This window comes from Sander vitreus, chromosome 18 (genome assembly GCF_031162955.1).
Source record: "Sander vitreus isolate 19-12246 chromosome 18, sanVit1, whole genome shotgun sequence".
Taxonomy (NCBI): Eukaryota; Metazoa; Chordata; class Actinopteri; order Perciformes; family Percidae; genus Sander; species Sander vitreus.
This window is the reverse complement of record NC_135872.1, coordinates 8,874,134-8,893,693: the sequence shown is the minus strand read 5'-3', so window position 1 is coordinate 8,893,693 and position 19,560 is coordinate 8,874,134. Positions and strand designations below refer to the sequence as shown.

At 41.3% G+C, this 19,560-nt stretch overlaps 1 protein-coding gene across 1 annotated transcript in view; it reads left to right on the top strand.

Moving 5' to 3' along the window:
* The window catches only part of lama2 (laminin, alpha 2), a 211,952-nt gene that overhangs the window by 41,745 nt on the left and 150,647 nt on the right, over positions 1-19,560 (top strand). Inside the window, exons 2-3 of the mRNA XM_078275135.1 lie at positions 5,655-5,825; positions 6,664-6,776. Of these exons, the coding sequence (XP_078131261.1) occupies positions 5,655-5,825; positions 6,664-6,776 (284 nt within the window). The remainder of the gene's footprint in view (positions 1-5,654; positions 5,826-6,663; positions 6,777-19,560) is intronic.

Genomic DNA, 19,560 nt, shown 5'->3' with positions numbered 1-19,560 from the left:
CAGCTACAGTACATGCATTACTAAACATGTCATGCCAAAAGTTTACTGGTTCCATTTTCTCAAATGTAAATGTTTACTTCTTCCTCTATGGTAGTAAACTGAATATCATGGGGCTTTGGACTATTGGTTGGACAAAACAAGTTATTTGAATATCAACTTGGGCTTTTGGAAATTGTGATTGTTCACTATTTTCTGACATTTCATAGTACAAATGAAACTAATTGTTAGTCGCAGCCTTAATATAAAGTCCACTGTGGCTTGTGGCGAAAAAAACAGTTTAGCTGATAAAATGTTGCAGGATGGTAGGAGAAGAGGTTCACCCTGCATTTGCTACCTTAGTTTGCCCCTCATGGCTGGAGCACACTACCCTTGGTTGTAAGCATATGCCTCCAAGAGTTTATTATAATGTCCTATAGAGAATTTGAGATGTGCAGTTTTATTTACATCTCTTCTAGGACAGAGGTTCTCAATCTTTTTTCAGCCCCTTACAAGATTGAAAATATACCGGGGACCCACTCATGTATGACCCTTGGAATATTATGAGGTATCCCATTTTTTTACACTTAAAAAAACAACACAAGAGAAATATAATATATATAATAAGAAAGGCTATTATACATGTATTAAACACATTAGCATATTTTGAGTTATAGATTTGTTAGCTTAGAAAGTAATCTATGAACTATTTCCGACTGAAAAATTTAAATATTTTTTGAACTATTAAGCCTTTTGTTAAACTAACATTTTTTTATAACCTGATTATTTGAATGAATGAATCTGAAAACTTTTCACAGACTTCCTGGAAGAGGGACATTTTTGAGAAACTCTGTTCTATGAGGTGTTTGTTTAATACCATCCATCCATCCATCTTCATCCGCTTATCCGGGGTCGGGTCGCGGGGGTAGCAGCTCCAGCAGGGGACCCCAAACTTCCCTTTCCCGGGCCACATTAACCAGCTCCGACTGGGGGATCCCGAGGCGTTCCCAGGCCAGGTTAGAGATATAATCCCTCCACCTAGTCCTGGGTCTCCCCCGAGGCCTCCTCCCAGCTGGACGTGCCTGGAACACCTCCCTAGGGAGGCGCCCAGGGGGCATCCTTACCAGATGCCCGAACCACCTCAACTGGCTCCTTTCGACGCAAAGGAGCAGCGGCTCTACTCCGAGCTCCTCACGGATAACTGAGCTTCTCACCCTATCTCTAAGGGAGACGCCAGCTACCCTCCTGAGGAAACCCATTTCGGCCGCTTGTACCCTGGATCTTGTTCTTTCGGTCATGACCCAGCCTTCATGACCATAGGTGAGGGTAGGAACAAAAACTGACCGGTAGATCGAGAGCTTTGCCTTCTGGCTCAGCTCTCTTTTCGTCACAACGGTGCGATAAATTGAATGTAATACCGCACCTGCTGTGCCGATTCTCCGACCAATCTCCCGCTCCATTGTCCCCTCACTCGCGAACAAGACCCCAAGGTACTTGAACTCCTTCACTTGGGGTAAGGACTCATTCCCTACCTGGAGAAGGCACTCCATCGGTTTCCTGCTGAGAACCATGGCCTCCGATTTAGAGGTGCTGATCCTCATCCCAGCCGCTTCACACTCGGCTGCGAACCGATCCAGTGAGTGCTGAAGGTCACAGGCCGATGATGCCATCAGGACCACATCATCTGCAAAAAGCAGCGATGAGATCCCCAGCCCACCGAACTGCAACCCCTCTCCACCCCCGACTACGCCTCGATATCCTGTCCATAAATACTACAAACAGGATTGGTGACAAAGCTTAGCTCTGGCGGAGGCCAACTCTCACCTGAAACGAGTCCGACTTACTGCCGAGAACCCGGACACAGCTTTCGCTTTGGTCGTACAGAGATTGGATGGCCCTGAGAAGGGACCCTCACCCCGTACTCCCGCAGCACCTCCCACAGTATCTCCCGGGCACCCGGTCATACGCCTCTCCAGATCCACAAAACACATGTAGACTGGTTGGGCATACTCCCAGGCTCCCTCCAGGATCCTTGCAAGAGTAAAGATCTGGTCCGTTGTTCCACGACCAGGACGGAATCCGCATTGTTCCTCTTCAACCTGAGATTCGACTATCGACCGAACCCTCCTTTCCAGCACCTTCGAGTAGACTTTACCGGGAGGCTGAGAAGTGTGATACCCTGTAATTGGCACACACCCTCTGGTCCCCCTTTTAAAAAAGGGGAACCACCACCCCGGTCTGCCACTCCTTAGGCACCGTCCCAGACTTCCACGCAATGTTGAAGAGGCGTGTCAACCAAGACAACCCCTCCACACCCAGAGCTTTAAGCATTTCTGGACGGATCTCATCAATTCCTGGGGCTTTGCCACTGTGGAGTTGTTTAACTACCTCAGCAACCTCCACCAGGGAAATTGATGCCAATCCCCCTCATCCTCCAGCTCTGCCTCTACCATAGAGGGCGTATTAGTCGGATTTAGGAGTTCCTCAAAGTGCTCCTTCCACCGCCCCTATTACCTCCTCAGTTGAGGTCAACAGCGTCCCCATCCTTACTGTACACAGCTTGGATGGTTCCCCCGCTTCCCTCCTTAGGTGGCGAACGGTTTTCCAGAAGCACCTTGGTGCCGACCGAAAGTCCTTCTCCATGTCTTCTCCGAACTTCTCCCACACACGCTGCTTTGCCTCTTTCACGGCAGAGGCTGCAGCCCTTCGGGCCCTTCGGTACCTTGCAACTGCCTCCGGAGTCATCTGGGATAACATATCCCGGAAAGACTCCTTCTTCAGTCGGACGGCTTCCCCTGACCACCGGTGTCCACCACGGTGTTCGTGGGCTACCGCCCCTGAGGCACCTAAGACCCTAAGACCACAGCTCCTCACCGCAGCTTCAGCAATGGAAACTTTGAACATTGTCCACTCGGGTTCAATGCCCCCCAGCCTCCACAGGGATGCACGAAAAGCTCCGCCGGAGGTGTGAGTTGAAAGTCTGTCGGACAGGGGCCTCCTCCAGACGTTCCCAATTTACCCGCACTACCCGCTTGGGCTTACCAGGTCTGTCCAGAGTCTTCCCCCACCCCCTGACCCAACTCACCACCAGATGGTGATCGGTTGACAGCTCCGCCCCTCTCTTCACCCGAGTGTCCAAAACATATGGCCTCAGATCAGATGAAACGATTATAAAATCGATCATTGACCTTTGGCCTAGGGTGCTCTGGGTACCAAGTACACTTATGAGCATCCCTATGTTCGAACATGGTGTTCGTTATAGACAATCCATGACTAGCACAGAAGTCCAACAACAAACAACCACTCTGGTTTAGATCAGGAGGCCGTTCCTCCCAATCACGCCTCCATGTGTCTCCATCATTACCCACGTGCGCGCTGAAGTCCCCCCCAGCAGAACTATGGAGTCTCCCCAACTGGAGCCCCATGCAGGACTCCACTCAAGGTCTCCAAGAAGGCCGAATACTCTGAACTCTTGTTTGGTGCATATGCACAAACAACAGTCAGAGTTTTCCCCCCCACAACCCGCAGGCGTAGGGAGGCGACCCTCTCGTCCCACCGGGTTAAACTCCAACGTAGCGGCGCCAGCCGGGGGCTTGTGAGTATCCCCACACCCGCCCGGCGCCTCACACCCTGGGCAACTCCGGAGAAGAAAAGAGTCCAACCCCTATCCAGGAGTATGGTTCCAGAACCAAGACTGTGCGTAGAGGTAAGCCCCCACCAGATCTAACCGGTAGCGCTCCACCTCCCGCACAAGTTCCGGCTCCTTCCCCCACAGAGAGGTGACATTCCACGTCCCCCAGAGCCAGCCTCTGCTGCCCGGGTCTGGTCCGTCGAGGCCCCTGACCTTCACTGCCACCCATGTGGCAGCGCACCCGACCCCAGCGGTTCCTCCCACAGGTGGTGGGCCCATGGGATGGAGGGATGTCCGCCACGTAGCTTTTTCGGGCTGTGCCCGACCGGGCTCCGTGGCAAACCCGGCCACCAGACGCTCGCTGACGAGCCCTCCATCTGGGCCTGGCTCCAGACGGGGGCCCCGGGCTTCCTCCGGGCAGGGTCACTTCATCCCTTCCTCGATTTTTCATAGGATTTTTGAACCATTCTTTGTCTGGCCCCTCACCTGAGACCACTTTGCCTTGGGAGACCCTACCAGGAGCACAAAGCTCCAGACAACACAGCCCTCAGGTTCATAGGGACACACAAACCTCTCCACCACGATAAGGTGATGGTTCCCGGAGAAGTGTACTACCACTACCACCAATAAGGACACGAGGGAGGAAAACAAAGTGATGTTTGCATAGTATAACATTATTGATGGCTTCAAACAATATCCTGGAAAGAAATCTGTGTACTGTGCAGGGTTTTCCATAATGCATGTTCTCTCCAAGTTTATATTCCTTTCCAGCAGTGAAAAATATCCATGGAGAGGAAATGAAAACGAATCGCTTGGGCAACATAATGCAAATGAATAGTCCTTTGATATAGTAGCATTACACTGCCCAAAGTCTGCACAGTTGAACGCTAGCCAAAAAACTGTTGTCTGCATGCTTCTTTTAGCCAAAGATAAAGTGCGGTAAAATACGGCTCTCGCTACCTGTGAGGGATAAATGATGTTAACTGCATTAGACTGCACCGAAAATACACCCAGATTAACTAACTTGAATGGTATAAAACACCTGCCCCGCCCCCCCGACTTGGAACAAGACTATACAGAAAAATTCTCATAATTGTAATGATTTGAAATACAAAATCTGTGTGGAAAGCAGGGTGTGTTGGGTGTTCCTAATAATCCCTACTGTACTGCGTTCTGGCAATTTTTTAACAAATTTTTTTTGCTTTTGAAAGAATAGGCCAGTCCGACCTCATTTTAACTGCTCTGAATGGACTTCAACATGTGATTAGTGATAATCTGACCAATTTAGCAGAACTTTGCTGCAATTTCTTAGCCTTACAAGCCAGACCCACATCAAGATGTTGGGTCTGAGAACTCACCATTGGCAGGGCTCAATCCGAGGGGCGGGATAAACGGTTGTCTTTCAAATTCCCTCTGCACTCATAGCCAACCAGAGCAACCCTAGTTGATTAAACTTTTGCCATATCCGGTCGGCAAAACTCCGAACACATCTTCCTTTTTTAAGAATGATTTCAGTGCTTAACTCCAAGTCTTCCAGAGCCAAAGCCGATTCGAAAGACCACTGTTCACCAGCAGCAGCAGCCATCTTCTTTGTTTTCAAGTAACAGGGAATTCACGTGGAACCGTCGTTCTTATGTTAAGCCCGCCCACCGACTCTATACGCAACGTGATTGGCCTGACCAGAATTTGGTTTTTCCAGCTCACAAGCCAACGGGGAGTTGCTAGACTGACCGTGGCTGCAAATTACATTTGCTGCCGCTAGGATGCGTCTAGAATTTCAATGTGTATTCACCTTTCAACTTTATAGATAAATCTTTGTCATATTTAATGGATTCGAAGGAGTTGTCTGGCATTTTTCGAAATATCATTGATTAGATTGATATCAACTTCATCTGGTGTCAAGCATGAACAAGTGTATTTCCCAAAATATCCAATTTTCAATATTCTGCTGCTTCTATATGTATATCAGACGGCAGAACTAATACATACAGCTGTTTGTTTTATTATTTTTTTCTGTATGTAATTGCCTGTGTTTTTTTCATTGCAGGACTGTTCCCAGCTGTGTTGAACCTGGCATCCATGGCAGATATATCCGCTAATGCTACCTGTGGTTCACTGGGTCCAGAAATGTTCTGTAAGCTGGTGGAACATGTACCAGGCCAGCCTATTAGAAACTCTCAGTGTCGAATCTGCAACCAAAAGAGTACAAAAGCAGTTGGTAAGAGAGATTCACACATACAAACACACGAGACCTATAGGCATGGTGATTACAATAATGAATCATGCTAGATTAGTTAATTAGTACCAGATGTTAACCAATCATTTTGTCTGAAATGATAATTACTGAATGAACTGAGGAATCAATCGCTACCTGACAAGATGACAATGCATAATTAGCCTGCGATCATAATTCACACAGCCAACTAGACAGTCAGCTTTTTAGTCAATCAATGATACAGTTAACCGCTCAGCCAGTCACACAGCCAACCGTCACTGAAGCAGTCAGTCAGTCATTCAGTAAGCTAGTGAGTTCAATTAGCTTTTGTTACTTGCATAATCAGCTTACCAGTCAGGCAGTTAGTCAGCCAGGATGAGAGGAAAAAAGAAGTATAGGATATACAGGTGCTGCTGCAAAAAGGGGTTGAGAAAGACATAAACGAAAAGCTTGAAAAATAAAAGAGAGATGAACTGAGACCAAAATGGTAATTTTAAAACACTTCTATCTCAATTAATTCTATACTATATACTAAGACTTATTTAATTTAAGTGATCAGATGATTGACGGACTTGCTCATTGTCAATGGAATAGTTTCACATTTTGGGAAATATGCTTGTTTGCTTTTAAGAGATTAAATGATAGATACCACTGACATATCTTTCCATCCCATATGAAGCTGGATACAGGAGACGCTTAGCTTATGCCGACCTTACAACAAACCACCATGAGAGTCTTGCTAGAGTTAGGCCGCGCTCCCGTCGTCGTCGTAGAATGCAACAACTGATATGCCCTTTATCTGTTTCTCTCTCTCTGTGTGTGTGTGTGTGTGTGTTTACAGAACAACATCCTATAGAATATGCCATAGATGGGACCAACCGTTGGTGGCAAAGTCCCTCTATCAAGAATGGAATGGAGTACCACTATGTGACTATTACTCTGGACTTAAAACAGGTAGACACACACCTGTAATACTATACTTTTGAGGATATTGTATTGACTTCCACATGTATTTCCTAGAGGCTTACCCCAACCTTAAACTAATACTTCTGAGTTTCAAACATTCACTCCCTGTAACATTGACAATTAGCTCCTTCTTCACAGAGAATAACAGCTGTGGTCGGCTTGGATTTATGTTGGTTGCAATGGATTTTTAATGGTGACTCTTCACTACTGGAATCCACTGTAGCCGCCATGAATCAAACCTGACCACAGCCTCCATTGTCTGCGATGAGGCAAAGCTCCAAACCTTTTTCATTTATCAAGGTTTCGAGTTTCAAATTAACCTATTAACTCTACGCAGGAACACCAGCTGGCTGGTGTTATATGATAATATGATATATATTATATGATAATATGAGGATATGGTTTGGCCGGGAGCCATATCATAGCTTCTGAAAAGTAAAATAAAATCATAAAAATATGAATTTAATACCTTTTGGATGCACTGTTCAACTGTTGAACTAAGTGTTGACAAAATAATATATTTGGGTCAACAAATGCAGACATTGGTTCCAATGCTGCCTTTTTTTCTCATACTGTATGTGATGTCCAAGTAGATTTTTATTAACTGTCCTCAATCTTGTCTCTCCATAGTCTATATCGACACTGTTTCACTTTCACGATTGTTCAGGAGACGCTGGCAATTCGGCAGGATGTCCCGCATTTTGCCCGATGTCAGTTACCTTCCGCTTTCTTTGTGTTGGCATTTTAAAGTCCGGTTGATTTATGAAAATTATGGTTAACTGCTCCTCAGATCTCTGCAGGGTAAATCCAGACAGCTAGCTAGACTGTCAAGTCTGAGTTTTCTGTTGCACGACTAAGGCAACCTTTGAATGTACATGTTACACCAAAACATGTTCCTTCCAGAGGCTATTTTGCAGAGGCACCGTGGCTCTGTCTGGCGCTTAGCACCACATAAAACGATTGTGATTGGTTTAATGAAATGCCAATAAACCAGAGCACGTTTTTCCCGGATTGCTGTGTGGACTAGCCAGACCCTCCTCCACAGCGCTGTGGAGGAAGGTCTGGCAATGCGAGACTAGTCTCTCTATAACAATGATGTTTCTATATGTTTATCTGAACACTTACTGCCACCATGTTGCTTTTCTGTCAGGATGTAACGACTGTCTTCTTAAATCACATAAACGCACCAGGCTGCATGTTGTCAATCCCATTGTGATTAGAGCAATTAGTTAATCATTTAAAGGATGTGTTAATGTTTTGTCATCTAAGGAATTAAGCCACCTACTATTATTTCAGTAGTGATGGAATTAGTTGAACCAATTTTCTTATCAATCATTTTATACGCATGCTTGTTACTCTTTAAATAATTGGGTTTGCATTTTTGATTTGGAAGGCTCTCTGTGATTGAGGGACTGTGTACTGGCATGGGGTGATTTAGGACATCTAGTCTAGTTTAGAAGAGTAATTAAACAGATTACATCTCCAGAGTATAATTATATAGATGTCTTGAGAATAAAACTAATGAGCGTGAGAGACTTTAGTTCATGAGAAGCCCTGGGTTCATTAAGAGAAGCCTATGAAAAATTGCTTTTAAGGTTAAAACAGATTAGTTTTAGATGTATAAAAGGCCAAAATTCTAGACGGAAATACAACAATGCAAACAAAAGCCTGAAGTAACACAAATTAGCATTAACTACTTAGACATAGAGAATATTGCTTGAGCGGAATGTGCCATTCCCGTTTTGTCATCTTAAAGTACATTTTTGTGGGCCCATACTTACACTGCTGTTTAAATGTTGTGAGATTGAATCTGTGTGAAGATCTTTGTGACACTCTTTGTGACACCTCCCCACAGTGCAGAGGGATATAAATTATAGTTCATTAAAAAAACTTTGAGGCTAACAAAGATGTAAATTGGTCAATTAGAGGTAAATTGAAAGTGCAATATAAATGCTGTACATTTACCAGTACATTTTATTGTCTAACATCATTTTACAGGCTTTTCTTGTCACAGAATGGATAATATTACTACGTATTACCTAAAAGCTAAAACCAAAACCTGAAGCCAATATTTAGGCATCAAACTGTCTCTCGCTATCTCTCTACATTGCAGAGGTAGACCTGAAAGTTTAAAAATCCATTAAAGTGGCCAAATGTAACTTTCAGGTTGTGTTGATTCTAGCGGCCGCTTTTGGCAAAAGTGGTAGTGTTTTTACCACACCTGCTGCCGTAAAGGTCTTTTCTTTATGCTAAATGTCCTACTGTATTACCGAGTTAGCGTTACTGGGATGTCATACAGTCACGATGAATGTTTTGCTCAGACAGAAAATCATTCATTTATAATAAGCATACGGCCACTTAGCCAGCGATGTATAGTAACGAAGTAGAACTACTTCACTACTGTACGTAAGTACTAAAAGGCTGTATCTGTGCTCTACTGGAGTATTATTTTTTCTCCGACTTCCGCTTTTACTTCAGTACATATTTTCGACGAGTTTAGTACTTTTACTCCGATACATTTTTTATGTGCTGCATTGTTACTCGTTACTAGGGCTGCACGATATTTTGTTACATCGCCCTGTGCGCATGCGCGACAGGACGTTGCGATGTTGATGCTTAAACTTTTTTGCTGCTTGATAGAAAAGTAAACTTTCACCGTTCTCCTTTTACATGATTGTTACTGGCCGAGGCATCCCCGTGTGTATGTGACGTAACGTTAGTCTGATGGGGTTTGTTATGGGAAGTGAGGCTCCGTGTGTAGAAAAGTACCGTAAGCGGCAGCTGCCGCTGACACAGTGATGCACATTTCCATGGGTAGTGAAGCTACAGTAGTCAGTGTTTTATGTTCGCTGCAAAGACAAACTAAATCACCTGATTAATGCAACGTTATCACAACATCTCCCGGCCATTTTTCACCACAGAAAGCTGCTACCAGCCAGGCTAAAGCTAATATAGGTAGCCTAAAGAAACAAGGCGTCTGTCCCAACTAACGTTATGGTTCGGAGCTGCGACGCTGGAAACGTAACACTAATCTACAACAGAAGTCTGTGTCTGAAATGACGTCATTTAGACTGATTTAACTGTTCTTGGATACACAGTTTGTTGCTAGTGCATGACATGCAGGCTCTGCATGCACGGCAAACCACCAATCACAATCTCTATATTGATCAATTTATCAAACAACCAAAGCAGGCCCCGCTAGTCGACAACAACCTAAAATTTAGAGGAAGCAACATGCATGGATTATTAATATCATTCACTTTAGCCTGGATTGATGTTATATGAATACAATGGTGTCATGTCAGTCAACCAGTGTATTTCTTCCTAATTTCCCTCTCCAAAATCACTTCAGAAGAGTAGTCACAGCCTTACTTGCTTTGGTGTTTGTAAAGCATTAAAGTTCAACAAAGACTGGTTCACATAAGAACATTTCCTTTTTCATTTTTATATTCTATGTAGATGCACTCCCCTACAAAATCACCCCAGTAGTCCAGAATGATTTATTATTTTTTATTAGTCATCTTTTTTCATATTGCAAGAAAAAAAAAAAATATTGCAATGTAAGTTTTTTCCAATATCGTGCAGGCCTACTTTAGGCTAAACATTTGAAATAATATAAACATGTGATATTGTTATGACAAATATGATATTCAAACTTTTGACTGCTTTCTTTAATAACTACATAACACAATACTTCTACTTTTACTTTCAGTACTTGAGTAGTGCATTTTAAAATAAACTACTTGCAATACTTAAGTACAAAAAAATGTTGAATACTTTAGTACTTCCACTTAAGTGTGGTGCTTAAAGAGCACTTCAACTTCTACTCAAGTCACTTTTTTGATAGAGCACTTGTACTTTTACTCAGGTCTGGGTCTCTAGGGTGTCTGCACTTAGCCTACTTTGGATGTCTCTTGAGCTAAACCAGGTATCACTGTCACTGTGTCACGAGCCAAACCATTAGGAGTTTTTTGTAGCAACCAATGTGATAATAACTTAGATTAATATAGCGCATTTCATGAAACCCACGTATGCTTCACACAAGCAAGGGAAAAGAAAATAGTAGGCCAACACAAACACGGACTAAAAGGAACAAAATGTCTGCGCTAAATGGAAGGGGGACGTAATTTAATGTAGGCTACTGACGTACAACCACATCGCACATTGTAAAGGTATTTTATGAATGAAATAGACATATTACATACCGGAGTGCCAATTTGGGGTGTGTTTTGAATCATTTACAATCCCGTAATTGTCTCCATCTGCTAAAAGCCCAACGGAAGTTGACTCGCGTTATCGCCTGTCGTCTTCCACTTTCACTTTCCATTTTAGCTTTTAGTTGTTCTGCGTTTCATTTCCTTCTTTTCTGTGATGGTCCTGCCCCAGTATCAGCCATAACTACAACAGATAACTTCTAAAATAAAGTTAAAATACAATTAGGCCTATATAAATAAATCTCCTGCTTCCTTTTACCTGGCTCCGCTGGCTGGATAGTCTAACATCAGAATGTGTGACTGTAGCGCCGCAAATCATTCTGTGACTTTGCGGGAAAAATCGGAACCGGGCAGAGTCCTTACTAAAAACTATATAAAAATAGCGTTCTTTTCACTGTTAGTCTCGTTTGCTGTTACAGGTCATTTAAGACCATTGTATGAAAAATGACAGAGCTTCAGAAACATTAAAAAGTTACATATAGTCATATTAAGATGCGCAATAAAGATATATCTTAATCTGTTGCTGCACCTTCTACACCATGTTTAAGTAAAGAGGAAATAGTCATTCACATTCACAATTGTTTTCAAACTCTCACATCCTAAAACAATTAAAATGGCAAAACATTTGAAAAATTGAAATGACTAAGTCTGCAAACAACAGAAACTCCCAATTTTTGCAACTGGCTTAATTGACAAAGAGCAGAATGCCTCAGAATCAAACACATCTGAGACTATTAACATCTCTTTCTTCCATATTGGAATCTTTCTTTACTATATTAATAACTTAAACACACAGTCAAAACAGTGTTAAGAGTAAATTATAAGAACAAACAAAGTTTTAAATTCTGTCTTACTAATGTAACAAATGAATATTTGGACTATTTCAGGTCAGCGTCCTAGTATTCATTTGGAGTTGAATTTAATGTAGAGGCAGAAAGAGAGAACAGAAAACTAGTAAGAGGAGGCAAAACTGAGGTGAGCGTTATTCATTTTTTTGCCAACCATCACATACGTAAAATATAATTATATCTCTGGTCAGGAAGTAGTGCAGCAGCCATCTTGACATGTTAATGACTTCAGGCCCATCCGTCACACCTTTCACCACTGTGGTGTGGCTGCAGAATATATATACACTTCTAAATAGTCTCACAAACACGCACGCACACACGTTTTCACACCTGTCACTGGAGTGGTTTGGCCAATGAATGCATCTGCCTGGTTACGCACCCACATACACACTTTCTCACTCACTTCTGACAGTGTGGAGCAGGAGACTGACATGTACACACACACACACACACACACACACACACGCACGCACACACACACACTTTTCTTGCTCTTATCCACAGTCAAACTTGCATTGACATGTGCAGAAAAATGAATGAAAAAAATTGAGTATAAAAGCTGACAGCTGGATAAGGGGGGTGTGTATGAAGAAAGATCATTTGTTCTTTAAGAGCTTTTTAATAGCAGTGTACTTTTTCACAATGACCACCTACTGGGCCATCTCAGCTCTAACAGTCATCTTCATATCATGGCCGTGTTTGACATGTTCACAGCGTTGAATTATGTGTATTCATTTTAGTGAAAAAGCTGTCCATCTTACTGCAAAGTAGTAATTGAAGACTACAACCACCATAGCCCATGCAATATAGTGCTGTGATAAAAAAAATATTATTATTACGTCGTCTATGCTATTTTTTCCTCCTATATGTATATATATATTTCTATATCTCAAATGTTTGGACCCGAGATGGCCTTTACAACTAATCGGAAAAGACCGAAAACCATCCTTTCATCATGTAACTCTGTTTAAATAAATTTTCTATTGATCAAAGTAACAGTAGATCACCCTCATGCCTGATTTGCAGTGATCAACTCACTGCCATTAATGTGCGTATTTGTGTGAACATGTCTATTCTTCAGTGGGTGTTTTGTGTGTGTGTGTGTGTGTGTGTGTGTGTGTGTGTGTGTGTGTGTGTGTGTGTATATGTGCGAGTCTCGATCAGTCCAACAGAAAGCTATTTACCCTCCAGTGCGCTGAATTTCCCTTGCGACCTCAGTCATCTCACTCAGAAAATGACTGTGTGTTTGTGTGTGTGTGTGTGTGTGTGTGTGTGTGTGGCTATCGCCTGTGACGTCACCACCCTCATTTCCTCTCTTGTTATCATTGGACTTCTGGATGGAAAGACTAAATAATGAGAAAGAGTGGGATCTGAGGGGGTGTGTGTGTGTTTGAGAGAGAGAGAGAGAGAGAGAGAGAGAGAGAGAGAGAGACTGTTGAAGTCTGTGTATGTTCTTCATCATTTTAGATGAATTCTTGATTTGTAATTTTGCATCTGAATTGACAATCAAAGTAAAGGTCCTCTACAGAGACCTGTTGAAAACCATTTCTGACCTCATGATAGCTTAGTTCATTTCCTTAGTTTCCTTTATAGGTTTTTATTTTAATTTTAAATAATCACTCTTTTTTTATTTTTCTTGTGATTGGGCTGTTATACTTCCAGTCATTGCATATCACACTAAAAGTTTTCCGCCCATTCGTCGCAGATGTTTGAAGTCTTGTGTTGCCTCTTAGGTTTAGGCATTAGTATGCATATAGATTAAGAAATTAATAGTAAATGTATTAGGACTACTTTACCATGATGGGTTAAACTTGCCTTGCCATGGCAACAATCTTTTTCCAGCTTCATTCAGTTCAATCGCAGTTATTATGGAAATGCAGCGGCCAGTTTGATTGATGGACAGTTTGTTCGAGGTGGTGAAATCATGTGCCGGCTCTGCTCTCTGGGGGTGGGAGGAGAACCTGGCAGAGTGATCAGGGTCCTGAAAGAGGCTGTCAGTCAAAGTGCTGTCATTATCCACAGCTCTTAAATACCTTAACATACACACACACACACACACACACACACACACACACACACACACACAAATACACACAAAGACTAGCATAAATGCATACATGTCACATGCAAAATTGCTACCTTTCACATACCAAGAACTTGTCCATGCACACATACAGTATGCACTTAGAAATATTAAAATGTTTAGGTGCACTGTATAGAAGAAAGGGTGTATGGGGGGAAAAGCAATGAATGAAGTTCAGATGTATGTTCGGTTATACAGTATGATATTAGAGAGACTTAAATCATATGAATTTGCTGCTCCTACGGGGAAAATGTTCTTGTCTTCAGTGCTGTAAAGTTGAAAGTGGCTTTTTACATTCTTGTTTTATTCTGCTCGTCTCAATCTTGACTCACAGCTTCAGATCCTATTGAACAACAGTGGGGAGTACCAACCTCATCCAACCTGTGCATTCAACATAACTTCAGACTTTCAGAATTACAAATATCCTTACTTGTATTATTAGCCAGCCATACATTGTAATCAGTCTTTTAGATCAATACTACTCGTGAGGTTACAGATAAGGTAATACTTTGAGGCATCAAGGTATTTCTGGTGTTGCCTTCAGATGGCTTTATCATTGAAAAACACTGCTGGGGTTTATTGTCAGTGTTTCTTTGTTTGTTTTTTTGTCAGCACTGCTCTGTCTTTTCTTGCTACTTTCCTCCATTGTTGTTATTCCTTTGACTGATTTAACAGCTCTGTCTCTACGAGCCTTACCCAACATCATTTAAAAACCACTTTCAAGCACTCTAAAGTTGGACATGAACACTCAAAGACCGGTTAACAGACCAATGACAATACAATGGTATTTATTTACATTTATTTGAATATCCAGATCACTAAATATTGCAGCTTTAAACCCTAACTCTTCAACTTAAAATCATCATAGTCCAATATACCACAGTCAACAGCTCAAGAACACCTTAATATGGTAGATGCTTGAGCCTGGAGTCCACCCGTTTTCGAAATCAGTCGTTATAAGGACTCAGTAAACCTTTACCTAGAAGTACCATGTACCATAGTAATAGCTAAATGTTTGGATGAAAACGGCACATCTTGACATTTTGTCTGCTAAACATTTCCCATTTTAAAATGCAATTGGAAACATACCTCAAACTTAGATAAAATCTTACTTTACTTTATTTAATAATTAGGAATATGAGAACTATAGATGGTCAGAGGTTTTTAACGCCAGAAACAATCTTTATTCATAAAAAGAGAAAAAGGAAAATGAAACATCTGCTGTACCCGGTGAAACTTTGTTGGTTTATGTTTGACAGTAGCTCGGGCCAAAGCAAGAATGTGGGAGTGATTGCAGCATCTGGTGTTTTGTGCAGACTAAAGCCTATTTAAAAAGCTTAAGGCTAAATTACGACCAAGTCTGTGAGCGACCGTGTTCGTTTGTGCATTTGTTTTATTTTTGAGTGTAACTGTGTTTTTGGCAGTTCAGACAGAGAGGCAGACTTAAAGAGAATAGATTTCAATTGGCTGTTACCCGCCAGGACATTTCTCCTGGAGCTAATGAAGAACACGTCTTTTTTAATATTTCATATTATTTCTCCGGCAATTTGGTTAAAACTTAAACTCAATTGTAATGTGTTTGCCGCGGAGCTGTCAAGAGACTGTCATTTAAAATACTGCAGCATCTACCCAAATAGTTTTTGGTGGCAGCTCAGTGGTAAAGCAGAACGATCTTACGATAAGATGACTGTGTGGCTCCAGTGAATATCTCTTGCTTGTTTGCCTGCGCTAAGCTTGGCAGTCAGGGATGCTGGATGATTCACGCTATTTAGAACTGGGCCAAAAGCTACTTTTATTAGTCCGGTGAGATGTTAACACACTTTCTCTTGAAGAACATTTTTAACGAGTCTGCATTCCAGGCCTGTTGCTCTGATGGCATATCCACCTGTGTGTCTGTATGTTTGTTTATGTCTCAACAAAAGAATTCATTTTTTTTGTCATTGTTTTTAATTTTTTTTTTTTTATCTCATTTGGATTTGTATTCCTTTGTTTCTGATCTGTATTTTGTGCTTTTGTGTTTAAATCCTGTTATAATTAGCTAGAGTACTAACTGGAATTGGGGTTTGATGCCAGTTTATCAGGCCAAAGAAATATTAACACGTTTCCATGTGAATGGCCTGTAAACACCAGCTGCTCAGTAAAACCGCTGTCACTCTGTGTCCAAATCACGCTGAGACAAAATGGATTCTTCACACTCCATTTGATTGTGGGCAACCTAACCATACTGGACACAGGGCTTAAGTGGACTGATTGAGCATTAAAATAAACATTTTAAGTGCTCATTTGGCTACTGTGCTCAAATAGGTGCAAAAAGCCATTCCCTAGCATGTTATGAATATTTCCAGTCAAATATGTAAGATTGCTCCAATAAAATGCTTGGGAACTATTAGAAAATAAATATTAAATTGTATGGTTTGGAGTATTAGTGTATTAGAATCACTGTTAGAAAGAAGCTTACGTTACAACTCATCTAAACAAATATTGGATAAAGCTAATGTTTGTATATCAGGCTGCATCCAAAACTAATCATCTTCCTCTCAATTTAGTTTATAATAGACCATGCAGGTTTGCTCTTGGATGTCCTTTAATAACTTATCATGTTACAATATATGAAACTTTCAACTTGCCCTCTCCCATCATAAGATTACATCGACATTGGTTTCAGGTTTTTTTTTTTTTTAAATGTATACATTTCAATTACCACCATTTAAAACAGTGTATGGTACACTTCTCCCAAAATGATCAATCGCACTATCACACTCCATACAGCTCTTGGTTTCTGTTCCTGCAGTCTCTAAGTCAATAGCTAAGAAAGCCGTTATGTTTAAAGCTCCCTCTGATTGGAATAATCTACCTGTAAGTATTCGATCCATATCATTTTTCCACTTTGAAAATGCCCTGTCTTCTTATTATAGGATCAATTGTACATGTTCAAAATGACACTACCATAACTATATTGTATCACTTTATTACCTAATGCTATCACTGACAACACTTTTCTATAATCTATGAATACATGATTTGACATTTGGTACCGTTTAATTATCTTGTCATTTTGTTTTTTGTCAAACGTTTTGTATAATTGTGCAAATATTGTTTTTTTGTCGTCGAGGACCCACTTAAAAAACGAGATGGCACATCTCAAGGGGTTATTCCTAATAAAGGATTGTGAGATGTAAAAATAGGAGACATATCTGGAGATAAATGAAATTGTGTAGCATTTTGTAGACTGGTAAATAATTTGCTCAACTCCTCTGCAATCTCAACACTTCTATCTGAAGTAATGTAGATGTAGATGTAGATGCAATATAGAAATGAGCAAATTCAGTCAGTAGTTTATTTTTAGAATCATGGAATTATTCATCAGTGCAAAAACTAAGTACACCATTTCATCTGGGGCTAAATGAGGTTCGATGGTGTTTTAAACCCCAACCTCTCCTTCCAGGCAGCGCTGTGACTTCAAGGCACCTAACCCTAACCCTAACCATAACCATTGCCTAATCGACTTCAAAGCAGCGCTGCGACCGTTGACTTTAAGGCACCTAACCTTAACCCTAACCCTAACCATAACCATAACCATTGCCTAATCGTAGTGCCTTCCAGGCAGCGCTGCCTGGAAGGAGACGTTGGGGGCTTAAAACACCGATAAATGAGTCACTGACTGTTTCACTCTTTAAAAAAGTGTTTAAGTCAGAGCATGCCGATCTGCTTTGTGCTCTCCTGTTGATGTAAAAGCAGTACTCTAAAGAGAGAAAATAATATTTGATACCTTTTGGTTTCATGACATCTTTGTGCATTAACCAGCTGGCACGTTGGCATGCTGTTTTCTTTCTACGTAGACAGAGAGAGATTATGCGTATTCAGTTTTAGAGATCCCAAATGTTTTACTCATTTATTTGGTGGGGTTTGACTTTATCCAGTAAGATAACCTTTAATTTGCTCATTCTAACTTGCATTTCCAGGGTCTGAAATGCAACCTGATGAAACATGTAGACACCCAGGCTGCAGTTTAAAAAAAAAGAAATAATAATAAAAAAACTCAGTTTGAAAAGTGAATCCAGCCAAATAAAATATATACGCTGATAATATGATCTGTTCATGATGTGAACTCACCGTGAACTTACCTACCTGACATTAAATGTGATTGATGCAAGAAAAACATTGATTTACCAGCCATGCAATTTACTGCAGGACAATTATTTGTGTGTTTATTTGTTGATGCTGTGTTGAGCTTTAGAGGCAAAAAAATCCCTTGTCTGATCCAAATCTGATCAAAACAGAATATGACACTGCAACTCTACGCAACTCTACACACACACACACACACACACACACACACACACACACACACACACACACACACACACACACACACACACACACACACACACACTGCATAAGCTATCTGTGTTCATCTCTATGTTTAGCTGCTGGAGCTGCCTAGCTGTCCCAAAGCTGTCACCATATTACAAGCTACCGCTGAGAGCTCTTTTACACACACACACACACACACACACACACACACACACACACACACACACACACACACACACACACACACACACACACACACACACACACACAAACACACACACACACACGATCCTGTCCTTGATGGGAATACAGGTAACATTGACTCTTTGTAGGGGGTTTTGAATGACTGCTATAAGGTTACCCTGAAATAAGCTTTTTCTCTCTCTCTCACACACACACACACACTAGCTTTCTCCCTATTCTAATTACTGCAATGTGACACTGCTTTCCACATCACGAGAAGAAAGAGACAAATACTCAGAGAGAGAAAGGATGGGTGAAAGATGGGGTGGTGAAGCGAGACAGGAAGTCAGCATTTGACCTACATCCAGTGTTTGTATCTCTCTGTCTGTCTGTCTAGTTGGTGATCGTATTGAAGGAAAGTCAATCTAAACAACAAAGATCATAGTATTTAATTGACAAACAATCTGGTAATTTCAATTTAAAAAAACAAATGTAGTGCTGATGGCATTTTGTGCAATTGTGCTACAGTTGTGCAACATACTGTAACATCTTTCACTGATGACCCAAAATGATCATGATTCATGTGTCCAAAATCTCAAGAAACTGCTAACTAGTGCTGTTGGAACAAATTCCGAAAGTCGAATATAATTCGAATAGTAAAAAAATCAATACTATTCGAATGCAATTTTTTTTTTATTAAATATGTTGGCTAACGTTAGCTATTTTCCCTCTTCTTTCTCTTTCTCTCTTCAAAATGCTTTTGTCATGTCATGTCTGATGTTCAATAAGTTAGCGGGAGTGAGAAACACAAGGCATTGTGAGGTCTTTAGATCACGGAGCTAACGCTAATGTTACGTACCGAGTAACGTTAGTACGGTGGGAATGACAGGCTGCGGCAATCGGAAGAAGGGTGGGAAATAGTTTTAACATAACTTTAACATCATCATCCACCTAGCCAAAAATGCTTATGTTATCATTAGTTTCCTAACTTCGTCGCAAGTTATAGGAGCTTAGCTGGGAGCTTAATGGAGAAAGCTAAAGTTTATGTTAGCTACCCTACAGCTGTCAGAGTTAGCTTCAACTTCATATATTACCTTCTAATAGCTGTAGTCTCAGTAATGTGACAATCT